Source organism: Drosophila ficusphila, unplaced genomic scaffold (assembly GCF_018152265.1).
Source record: "Drosophila ficusphila isolate 14025-0441.05 unplaced genomic scaffold, ASM1815226v1 contig_607, whole genome shotgun sequence".
NCBI classification, from domain to species: Eukaryota; Metazoa; Arthropoda; class Insecta; order Diptera; family Drosophilidae; genus Drosophila; species Drosophila ficusphila.
The window spans coordinates 1272079-1284304 of NW_025064537.1; the positions used below are offsets into that span (position 1 = coordinate 1272079).

The 12226-nt window shown below is 40.6% G+C and overlaps 3 protein-coding genes across 3 annotated transcripts; 1 reads left to right on the top strand and 2 right to left on the bottom strand.

Annotated features, from left to right (window-relative positions):
- Positions 1-107: 107 nt before the first annotated feature.
- Positions 108-1283, bottom strand: LOC108093508 (tRNA (cytosine(38)-C(5))-methyltransferase). The gene is made up of 2 exons (XM_017193599.2): positions 1182-1283; positions 108-1133 (listed from the first exon to the last, which is right to left on the bottom strand). Exons 1-2 carry the CDS (start codon positions 1240-1242, stop codon positions 145-147), a joined length of 1050 nt encoding a protein of 349 aa, XP_017049088.1. The 5' UTR covers positions 1243-1283; the 3' UTR covers positions 108-144.
- Positions 1284-1328: 45 nt separating this feature from the next.
- Positions 1329-2648, top strand: LOC108093507 (probable ribosome production factor 1). Its single transcript, XM_017193598.2, is given in 2 exon segments — positions 1329-2068; positions 2070-2648. Coding segments are annotated over 2 exon segments (1170 nt in total). The 5' UTR covers positions 1329-1411; the 3' UTR covers positions 2583-2648.
- LOC108093509 (peroxisomal biogenesis factor 19) lies at positions 2580-5071 on the bottom strand. The gene is made up of 5 exons (XM_017193600.2): positions 4930-5071; positions 4729-4846; positions 4359-4662; positions 4142-4305; positions 2580-3048 (listed from the first exon to the last, which is right to left on the bottom strand). Exons 1-5 carry the CDS (start codon positions 4976-4978, stop codon positions 2805-2807), a joined length of 879 nt encoding a protein of 292 aa, XP_017049089.1. The 5' UTR covers positions 4979-5071; the 3' UTR covers positions 2580-2804.
- Positions 5072-12226: the final 7155 nt, after the last annotated feature.

The following is a 12226-nucleotide window of genomic DNA, read 5'->3' on the forward strand; positions in this document are numbered from 1 at the left end:
ATATCATCAAGTTTTTAAAAACTGGGGGATTTAAAATTTTTTTCAGGCAAAGGTTTAGTTCCTTATTTTTTAATTCCTTCCAGTACATGTTTTTACAATACAAAATTAAAATTAAATTTTATTTTAATTTAAGATTTATAATCTTTATTCTATGATTTGCTCAGTGGTCAACAATTTTATAAGTTCGCCTACAACTTTAACATTAATACTATTTCCGAGCAGACGATACTTTTGTCTATTTGTTGTCTCTCGGGGAAAGTCGAATTCTTCGGGAAAACTCATTAGTCGAGCTACTTCGCGTGGTGTAAAATAACGCAGTTTTACTTGATGCAGAAAATCCAATCGTTTTTGAATAACATCTTCTGACTTCACAGTTTCCTGGGAGTTTTCATCGATTTCCTTTACTAGTTCGAAGATCCTATGTGATTCCTGTTCCGAGAGTGGAGTAAATGCAGATCCGGTGCCCTCAGTGTAATGAGTATACCCTTTTGTGAAGCACATGGATCTACTTTGCGCAGGATGAATTATATCCATCACAAGAACTCTTTTGGTTAAAACATCATCCGGAACTAGGAACTCGGAGCCCACATTTTCCTCCAGGATCTCTGAGATTTGGGAGAGTGTCTGATCATGGGTTTTACTCCCTGGCATTTCCTCATAGATCTTTCCGGCAGGGAACGAAAAATCATGTTGCTTGCGCGCTAGGCAATAGTAGCGATGTCGAGTGTTTGGGACGTTAAATTGTGTGGGCGTCAGTATAAACTCCCTCCAATAAAATCGTGCGTTCTCCAGAGCTTTAACAAACTGATTTCTAGCTTGAGAGCTCTCGAATCCCTTGACGTTCTCCATCAGAATATACTGAAGGTCCTGGCACTCCGGAATGAGTCCACATATATGAGTAAGTGCATCCGATCGTTTGTCCTCCGTGTCCTTTTGCAATCCTTGACGGGTGTGGGGTTGACAAGGCGGGGACATAAGAAGCATGTTGGCCCTCAACTTTCCGACCTCCTTTACACTTAGGCTCTGAATATTTCTGGTCTTTACGACATTATTGCCATAATTATGCGCATATACCGCATTGGCCACTGTGTTAACATCCAAGGCGGCAACAATTTCTCCTTCCAACTGTGCATCTGTGGGAAATATAATATACTTTTGGTGATCATAGGTGGCTAACTCACATTTAAACGCGTAATGCATGCCTCCAATGCCACTGAATAGTTCTAGAACCCGAAAACCCATTTCGAATTTTTTATTTGTTTACAAGCTGCACGTTTTAGTTTGGACGCCTTCCAACACTGTGGTTAACAGCAGGTTGTCTGCGTTCACCGGTGAATGCTTTCCAGCAGAAGAAGCAGAATATCAACACGTGCCGCTTACATTTGTTGAATTTTTTTTTATTGTTCGTAAAATGATTAAAATTAAGCGAAAACCAGCACCTCCGCCGGTGGAACAGGACTCAGACAGCGACTCCAGCTTTAACGAAGAGGAGCCGCAAGACTTGGACATCCAGGATGGTCCAGTCACCGACAGCAGTGATGAAGAAGCCGCCACTAGCAACAAAAAGCAGAGCAAAAAGGAGGCTCCTCCTTCTGGAGAGCATTTGGATGATGAGGACGAAGAAGATGATGACGAAGACGACGAAGAAGATGAGGAGGATGATAAGACCCCTCGCATTCCAGTCCTGAATCCCCTCAGTCTGATGCGCAACAAAGAGCAGCGCTTGGCGCTCTACAAAAAGATGAAAAAAGAGAAGCACAAGAAGAAGATGCAGGAGCGACGTGCCCGCAGGAAGGCAGGAGTCCCTGCCAACCCAGGCCATACCATAGAAAGCTTGCGAGAGAAGGATCAGACAGAGGTGGCCAATCTTAATGACTCCGACAACGAGGAACTTCAAAAGGAGTTGGAGTTGGACGATTTCAGCTCGTACTTTGAGCGATCATACGAGCCCAAGGTGCTGATTACGTTCGCAGACAATCCCGTGACGAAGACGCGCAAGTTCGGACTGGAACTGTCCCGTATATTTCCCAATGCCCTGGTAAAAATCAGGAACAAGTCATCGGTGAAGAAAAATCTGCAAGAGCGCCGAGCGCGAGGAGTTCACAGACGTGGTTATTATCAACGAGGATCGCAGGAAGCCCAATGGTCTGCTGGTTATCCATCTGCCCAACGGGCCGACTGCACATTTTAAGCTGTCCAACGTGAAGCTCACTTCGGACATAAAGCGAGACCACAAGGAGATAACTAAGCACAGGCCGGAGGTGATCCTGACCAATTTCACCACTCGTTTGGGATTGACAGTTGGCCGCATGCTGGGTGCCCTGTTCCACCACGATCCAGAGTTCCGGGGCCGCCGTGCGGTGACGTTCCACAACCAGCGAGACTACATCTTCTTCCGCCACCATCGCTACGAGTTCTCGAAGGAAGGCAAGCGTGTAAAGCTGCGCGAGCTTGGTCCGCGATTCACCCTGAAGCTGCGTTCCCTGCAGGAGGGTACCTTTGACAGCAAGACCGGAGACTACGCCTGGATAATCAGCAACAAGCGGCATGCCATGGAGTCCCGACGCCGCTTCTTCCTCTAGCTTGTATTTCGAGGCATTGTATTTAGGTATAGACAACTTAATAAACCAACTGATAATACAAAATAATAATAGATCGTTTGAAGAGAGATGATAACCATTAGCGACCGCCGAATTGTTTTGTCGGGGATAAAATAAAATACAAATTGCTTAGCCTAATAAATGTGCAACACTCAACAGTTAACCAATTGGCACACCACGAGGAGGACCGAGCTCCTCAAGCCACTACATGGTGGGGCACTGGGGACCAGGTGCTCCGGCGGCAACGGCGGCCTGGGGATCGCCGAAGGGCAGGTCACCACCCGTCTCAGCCAGAATCTCTGGCGGTGGCTGTCCGTAGTCTTGCAGCTTGCGCATGTCGTCCAGAACAACGCGGAACTTCTCGCGTTTTACGGCAGCGGAATCGTCGGCCTTTTCGCTCTGTAAATGCTCCTCGATCACTTTGTACAGCTCCATTTGCTTCTGGTATCTGCGGGAAGGGCGTTTAAATAAATGTATATGGGTGATTCCATATCAGATTTACAGTCGATATTGGGAAATTCGATGAGATATTTTTTCATGCTCTTTATCGAAAATAAATCGACACGTATTTTTTATATGGCTCAGAAAATTTTTTTGACAAAGTTATGATTTTTGAATTTTTGATGAACTGCCCTTTTTTGATGACAGTCGCGTTTTCAAGCCCCAATAACTCGAAAACCGTACGTCGCAGAAAAAAATCTATAGGAAGTAAAAATTTCATCCTTCCTTCTTCTTTGCAAAACTTTCGTGAAAAAATTTTTTTAAACAATTTTTTACCACAAAAAGTTCAAATGTTTATAACAAATTCATTTTTCTCCAACTTGGACATTTTTGATTTTTTTTATTTTTTCACAATAAATCCTTCAATTTCTTCTGATGAACATACTAAAATTTCAGAATGGTATCAAAATTAGTTTTTGAGTTATAGAATTTTAAAGATTATCATGCACGGTCCGCGCGCTCGGTCTCAGGGCGTGCGCCGACCAACGACTCTAACGAGCGTCAATTCGCTTGCGCGCGCATAGTAAGGGTCAATAAAATGAATTTTTAATGCTATTTAATTCTATAACTCAAAAACTAATTTTGATACCATTCTGAAATTTTAGTATGTTCATCAGAAGAAATTGAAGGATTTATTGTGAAAAATAAAAAAATCAAAAATGTCCAAGTTGGAGAAAAATGAATTTGTTATAAACATTTGAACTTTTTTGTGGTAAAAAATTGTTTAAAAAAATTTTTTCACGAAAGTTTTGCAAAGAAGAAGGAAGGATGAAATTTTTACTTCCTATAGATTTTTTTCTGCGACGTACGGTTTTCGAGTTATTGGGGCTGGAAAACGCGACTGTCATCAAAAAAAGGGCAGTTCATCAAAAATTCAAAAAATCATAACTTTGTCAAAAAAATTTTCTGAGCCATATAAAAAATACGTGTCGATTTATTTTCGATAAAGAGCATGAAAAAATATCTCATCGAATTTCCCAATATCGACTGTAAATCTGATATGGAATCACCCATATGCATGTCGAACGGTTATCACCCACCTCTCCTTGTCCTCGGCCGACAGTTTGCTGTCGTTCTCCTCGAGGTACTTGGGGTACTTCTCCAGCAGCTCACGTATGCTCGGCAGCAGAATCTCCGCCGAGAGCAGGCTCTGCATCATGCCCTCCATGAAGGGCAGGAACATGTTACCATCGCCTTCTCCAGCCTGTTGTGAGGAGGGGTTAGTCTGTGTTATCCAAGATGCCTTGAAAAGCTTACCCCCTCCAGATTCAAGGAGCCAAACATGCTGGCGATGTCGTTCTCCGAAGCGGGTGCGGTCAGGTTCTCGGAACCCTCCTGCAGGCCCTTCAGTGCCTGCGAAATGCTGTCTGAATACTTGGAGACATCCTCGTCGGTGGCGGAGTTCTCGCCGCTCAAGGTGAGAGCAGCGGCCTCGGCCATTTTCTTGAATCCGGCCATGATCTGGTCGGGATCCTGCGGTAGTGGCGGGATGTCGCCGCTGGGCGTGTTCGGACCGCCGAAAAGCGTGTTCATGCGATCGGCCAACACCTTGGCCTGCTCACTGGAATCAGATTGCATGTCAGAATACAAAGTTCAAGTGCTGCGTTGCAATCCCCATGTGACTTACATGAAAAACGCATCGGGATCCTCAGAGCCCTCAGCTCCTTCGGTGGCCACTGCATCCGAGGAAGAGGGTTTGTCCTGCTTGTCTCCTGCACCACTCTTGTCAAAGTCCTGCAGAGCACCTGTGTAAAAATTAAGCGTCAAATTGCACATTATGTAAGGGGTCGGAATGGAAACTCCGAACGCATGTACGGCTTGTACTCACTGTCCAGCAGGTCATTTAACTCATCGCCGTTCTTCTTTTCCTCAGACATTGTGTAATTTCGGGCAGCTTTTACCTGATTTCGAGATGGGTGGGAAAAGGTAGAAAATAAAGACCGACAGAACAGTGAGACCGCTGAGCTTTAGCTGTCAAATCTCAAAGTCAGTGAAACAGGTTACACTTTCTTTTTAGTGCGACCGTACAACTCGTAACGGAAAATCAAATTGTTCCACAATAGTTACAGAATATATTTTTGACTTTTATTTATTGAACATTTTTAGTTTTTTTTGAAAAGTTCAGGTAATTTAGAATAGTTTTGAAGGACTTTATTCAAGTTGAGGTACAAAACATTTTTTTTCAGCCTAACGAAAAGTTTGTAAATGTTAGTTTAGACATTAAACTATTTATTATTTAAGGGTTTAACTTTTTTTATTTCATCCGACGAAAACATGTTTAAATTTGTTAAATATCGTAATATGTACCTATGTGTTTAATTATGCACTTAAAGCATGAATGTTCAATTTGAATGATATCAAATTAATTTCATTTATTAACCTTTTTTAACATGTGTTTTCTACCTAATTTTAGAGATCCCAAATTTCAAAATATGATGTCTTACCACCAACCAAAACTTTTTAAAATCATTCTGGGATTTGAGCGAGGAAATTTAATTATTATTTCTAAAAAAAATGCTTTGCAGAAGCTAAAATCTAATCCAAGGTGTTCAACTTCAATCTGTATTTATTGAGGCAAAACAAACATGAAAAGGTTATAGATGAAGATTTACAAGAACTTCATTAGGCAACAATTTAAATATCCCTCTTGCTGAACAAAATGAGACAAACCAAGGACATTAGTCGAAGATTATCTAAAATAATCACCCAAAATATTTACGCTTCTTCTGCGAAACCCTCAGCCGATCTCCCCGGGAAGTGCACCTTGCTGTGCGCGGACGGAGATCGGCGACCAAAACTGCGACCAGAGCCCAAACCGCACATACTGAGTGGTGAGGGGTCGCAAATCCGCCAAGGTCACGGCGCGACCAATGATGCGCGACCAATTCCGAAACCAGAACGCAACACCCATTTGCCGGGCCACATGGATTTTGCAGTAGGGAGTCCACTCCCGCCCGAAGGTCACCGCTCCGGAGGAACCCCGCCTGGTTTTCCGATTCCGCTCATATGGTCAATTGGATGGGCTGGGCTGTTTTTCGACTTTAACCGCACGGTTTACCAGAAGAGCAAGACGAATCTTCGATTCGGTACGCCCACGCAGCGAAGTATTGTGGTAAAATTTGTGTGTTTCTTCTTACACTTGGGGCGGAGTTTTCTACGGGTTTCCGTTCCCGGTTTCGTTCCCTGAAAGTGCCCAGCATGGGCGGAGCTTCGCCTGAAATAATGCATAATTTGGTGTTTTATTTGCGGCTTAGGGTGGGACAAACCGCCCGAAACTCTTACATTTGGAAATATACAAATGTTTACTTTTTATGGGGTGTGAACCGTTTTCTTTTGCCTACAGTGCTAATGAATATTTTCTATATTTCCTTAAAAAGGGTACATTTCTGGCTTACAAAATACAACTACAGATATCGATTCTTGCTACAGATTTGCACATATTTTGTTCAGTTTTGTTCCTACTTAGCCTATTTAGTCATTTTCCAAGAACCTAAGCAGTTCGAAAAGTCAAGACAACCGTCAAAAAGTCAAAACAAAAGTCGAAAACGTAAAAACCCTTTCGTTGGTTTAAACAATGGCATTTGGTCCACACTCACACCCGATCCCAATAAACCAAAACTCGCTCTTTTTTGACATCATTTTTAATGCACATACAGTTCGTCATAAAGTTGTTTATTCGAATATAATCGATGGCCAGAGTTTGGACTTACCTGAACCTCCAGCCCACGCACATTATACTTCCCTAGAAGAGAGTTAGAACGGAACCTGAGATCGAACCGTCATAAAATGCACATCAGCATCCTCACAAGCATTTCACTTCCTTCCCCTCAACGCACAAATATTTTTTGGGAACTTTACGAGGATTTTGTGTATAACCTTTCCATATATCGGCAGCGATTTCACGGTCGCTCATCGCAGCGTTATTTTTTTCGACTTTTCCGTATCCTTCCAGCGAAAGAGGCGCGATTTTATGATCCACTGATCGGACCATAATAGATTTCGCGATTGTTCGGTAATGGCGATGATTGCGGTTTTATATGCGCATCATTAAGGCTTTATTATGTGGCGTGTGGCAGGCTAGCGAATTTATGGAAATAAAATAATAACAATAATGCAGCTACATACAATATACATATAAACGATCTTAGATCCTTTACAATTTTAATGATATTGAAATAAATAATTCTAAAATTCTTAAATTCTTCCTCCATTCCAAGATTGAATTCTGTAGTTCAATCTTGGATTTTCAATTTAAGTTAAACTAATAGAAATATTTAATTAGGGATTGGGTTAAAATAACAGTTTAGAAGAAATAATACTCAATTGTGTGTAATGTGAGAGTAAGGTTTTTTGTTTGTTCAAATTAAAATCTTCCATAATATAATATAAATAAAAGATTAAATTGTTTGGATTTTTTGAAAATATTTATTATATTTTTCACTTACCACAAAATTAAATTTGAATCAAGTAAAGCTCAACACCTTTGAAATAAAGAATGATAAACGTTGTATTATGAATTGCTCTTTTCCCTGCTAGTAAAATTGAAATATTTTAACTGTCTGGCGGGGATCGCGTTATCTTTTGATATTTGTGCCATGCAAATTGCGATTACAAGGGGGCAGGTTTTCCAGGAAACCTCCGTGTTTTCCTTTGAAAAACTCCTCTCAAAAAACTGGCGAAGACAACTGTTCGCAGATCGGTAGGAGATGCCATCCACCATTGCGCAATGGAGCGAGTTCTTCATGCTCTGACACCCATCGCCCTCCATCAAAGTGCCCATGCAAATGAGCCCTCGCGTCTGTCGTATATTTTCCCCGGGAAATTGGGGCGGAGGGTCGTCTGCTCCAGATGATGTGGGCTGATGGGCCGAAGGGCTGGAGGGTCGGTGTGGCTGCCCCTGGTCGCTGTTCTGTTTGATTAAGCGGAAATTAAGTGTGCGTTTCGGTTGCAGCCTCCCAATTCGCCATGCCCTGCCTTTTTATCGTGAGCCGCTCGCTGCACATATTTTTTATGTTCTCCGATCGATTTGGTATGTCACGATTTTTTAAGAGTTTCTTTTGGAACTGCACTGCAGAGACTTCTTATTAAAGTGGTGAAAGAATTACCCTTAATTAACATTAATGTATCACAATGTTTGCAAAGAATTTAAAAGAAGTTTGAAAAGTATGGAGGTCAAATTTTCCTTTCTGACGAAAGCTTTTTATTGCAGAAAAATTCAGAAACTTCTGGAGATTGTATTAATATACATATATTAGATTTTAAATTATTTTGTTTGATTTAAATTTTATTTTGTTGTTTATTTCTGATTAAACTGCAAACGGTAAATACTATTGTATGTACATTTTTACAAGAGATATATACATTTGACAAGAGATATAAGTTAATTTTGTTTTTGCACGGCGGACTGTTCTTCATCGGTCAATAGACCAAATCTGAAATAGTCTTCATTAAACTAGAAAATATAAATATAATTAACAACAAAAACCATTTAAAAAATATTTCATTTTTATTGCTGACTTAACGCTCTGCAGTTTTGGTTCACATCCTCAGTAATACAAATCTCGAGACCCTTTAGACTAATGCATAAATAATCACAGGCTTTGGAAACGATTTTCCATTTGCAATGCATTTTTTAATAGAAAACGCAGCCCAGGGCCAGTGATTAATGAAACAATTGAATAATTTTATTTAAATTCGCATACATCCGATGCGAGCCGTAACTAATAGACAAACGCCGCCGAAGAGAAGATCCCCAAACACAGAATCAAAAAAAAAAAACAAAAAAGAGTCGAGAGCCAGCGAGATGTGAGAAAAACGCCACCTTATTTGTGGTCCAAACTCTCAGAAAACTAATGATGTTTTGCTATATGTATTCATACATTATATATGTTTTGTGTGCTCGATCCACGATCGATGTTGATCGACTACAAAGCAGAGCAATTACAAATCGGAGAACTGGACAACAGGTTGTCGGCCGAATGCTGATGGCTGATGGATGGAGGTGGAGGTGGAGATGGGAAACATCGATGTAGATATGGATGTGGATGTGGATGTGGCTAAGGGTATGAAGATGGAGATGGAACCACTCGACGATGGACCACTCGGCCGGAAAACAAATTAATCTTGTTGACGTCGCGGCCTCGTCACTTTCTTCGGCAGGTCGAGGGCCCAGGTGTTTGATCTCGACCTGATGCTGATCTTCTGGTCTTCTGATCTTCCGTTGGACAACGATGGGTTGCGCCCTCCTTTGCGCCTTCTGTTTAATGATCAATTTGCTGGCCTCCGTCTCAGATGTCTGCCGACAGCGTTTAGCAGTCGATTGGCCGGGATTGTTTTGTTTGGGCCCCGTTTGTTGTGGCCCAGGCTAATGAGTTTCTCGAAAGTGGGTGTATGTGGCAGGGGCTCCCCGTTCGCCCTCGGCACTGCTTCCTTATCCCTGCGGCACTGTCCTACTATACCATACATCACCTGCGAAATTTCCACCAGACTGGGCGACGTCGAAAGGCACGAAGAAAGAACCATTGGTATTTATATTTATGAAGTAACTATTTTTAAATAGTTAAATAAATTCAATAACGTTTAACTGATTTTATTGAGCTTGCAATTGCTTTTCTTTACATTTTTCTAATAGTTATAGTTCATGCTGTCACAAAAAGAAACAATGAAAATACCCGTCCAACATAATATGCTAAAATAATTAGAAGTAGTAAGTATCACAAAATTGTTCACAATAAAATTATGCTAAAATGTTTTGCTATCGAAAAATAAAACAAAAGGCCTGTTGTTTAAAAATCGTTAAAAGTCATCTGAATTTTACAACAAGTCTTGAAAATATATTCAGTAATTAAAACAAATCAACAAACATTATCAGCCAACATTTCATTACAAACTTGCGTACAAATATAGTTTAGGACCTCATTCAAAGTTTACAGAAATATCTGTTTAAATAAAACAGAAATTATAGCTTAACCTATAAGCATAATTTAATTAAAATATTCAAAATTACTTCAACATAGGAAAAACGTTTCAATATCAGCTTAAGACTTCTACAAAATATGTTAAAATGCATTTCGGAAAATAGAGTAACATAAAAGATAAATTGTGTTTTGCACCTTAAACCTCAACGATATCTTAATATTCTCTTAAGATGAGTATGCAGAAAGAAAGGGCTAGGAATTGTGTGCTGCTTTTCCCGTGGAGTGTTTTCCCTGAGTGCATGACAAATTCCGTGCGGTCTGAATGCCAAAACCAAACGATTGTGGGCAGGGGCGCGAAGTTCCCTCCGATCGAGCCACGTGAAAGATGCTAATTTGAGGACAATGGAGTTCCGCGGAAGAGAACTCGCGACCCACAAACAACTAATGCCTTCAATTAGCCCGGCTAAACTGCTACCAAGAGCAAGGGTTAATCGCCAGGAGATCGGGAAAGGCCCTCAGCCCCTAGCTTTCCGCCCCCTTTTTACGGTGGGCGTGGGCTGCGTTAAGCCGCAGTATTTTTTTGTTTACCTGGCATTCTTGGCCCGGTTTAGCGTGTCGCAGCCAAATGCCATGGCAAATCGTTTACAAATGTTGATCAATAAAACGTCGGACTGTAATGCGATTATCCGCTATAATCGTGCGATCAGCACTCGAGAACTTTTCCAAAATATTTGAAAAAGTCAACTGGCGATCTGCGGGATCCTGGACGATATGCACAGGATGGCCAGGATCCAGGATCCTAAGCTGGTGCGACTTTCCCTCTAATCTCGCACTTTGCCGCTATTTGTTTGCATGCTTTAGCGGGGATTTCGCTTTACAATCGCTCCGGACTCCGGAGAAAACTCCTTTCGGGAGATCAGAGGCCTGGTTTTGGTACCAGGGGGCCTCAACTGGTACTCGTATTTACTAAAACTTACGCCGGATTAAGCGAGAAGTCAATCGCCGCCTGCCAGTCTGCGATCGAGTGGAAATATTTGAGGATCAACGCAGAAGCGGAGGATCAACAGGGGACTAAGGATCTAAGCCAGAAGTATAGTTTAATGGAGGGAAATTACAGGACTATATACTTTAAGCGCTGATTGCACTTTTTATGATAATTAAGCAAATAATTTATTAAAGCAAAGAAATAAAAAATAATTAATTTAATTAAACTTAAAATAAGTGGATCAATTTCAACTGTTACATTATCAGTTTTATCATTATCAGTAAAATACTTAAAATTTGGTTTAACTCTTTAAAAAGAAACTAAACGTTAATGAGCTTAATTGTTTTCGAATAAATAATAGTGGTTCCCAATCAATTCATGATTGAAACTTTTAAGGTACTTAAACATACTGCTTTTATGATAACTTAAATATTTTGAAAATGATATAAATCATAATCATAATCTAATATTTATAATTGAAATATTACTTTTCGAAAAATAGAACTTAAGGATCTGTTTATTGATATTTGTGAACAAATTGTTGAAATAATTTCGGTTGAGTATATGTTTTATTTTTTCAAACAACATGTTTTTGTGGTGGCGTTTTAAATCCAAAGAGTCAGTAACTGAGGCTAATATGCGATGAATTTAGACATGGCATGCTATGGTACGTTAAGATATTCCTTCCAGAATTCCCTAATTTCTAGAAATCATGGCTCTAAATAGTTCATTATCTAAGCATCCCGTTGAGCGTTCTGCGAGAAGAGCCTTCTGGGGGTTGTGGGCATGGAAATTCGATGCACACCACAGCATCCACACAGAAAAAAAGGAAAAGCAACAAATGCAAAGGGACTGATAAAGACATTAGAGCCAGCAACGTGAAACAATCAAGGCCGTTCCAATGTGTGACAACAGACCACATTACGTCCGGCCAGAGCGAATCGATTGCCAAACACAAACAGCAGCGAAAACCGAGAGGGAAAAAGTTGGGAAAAATACATTGGGATTTAGACGACTTAAACATACCTATTTTGTACGGATAGAATATAATTAACACCGTTTTTAGGAAAGTGATCCTTGACTTACCGTATAATGACTAAATAAATAAATAAAAACATATTATATTTATTTTATGTAACTTTCAATGGTGGTTTTTAAGACTTTACTCAACTACAAATAAGAGGTATTCATTAGCTTTACAGACTTGCAAAAAAATGCACCCA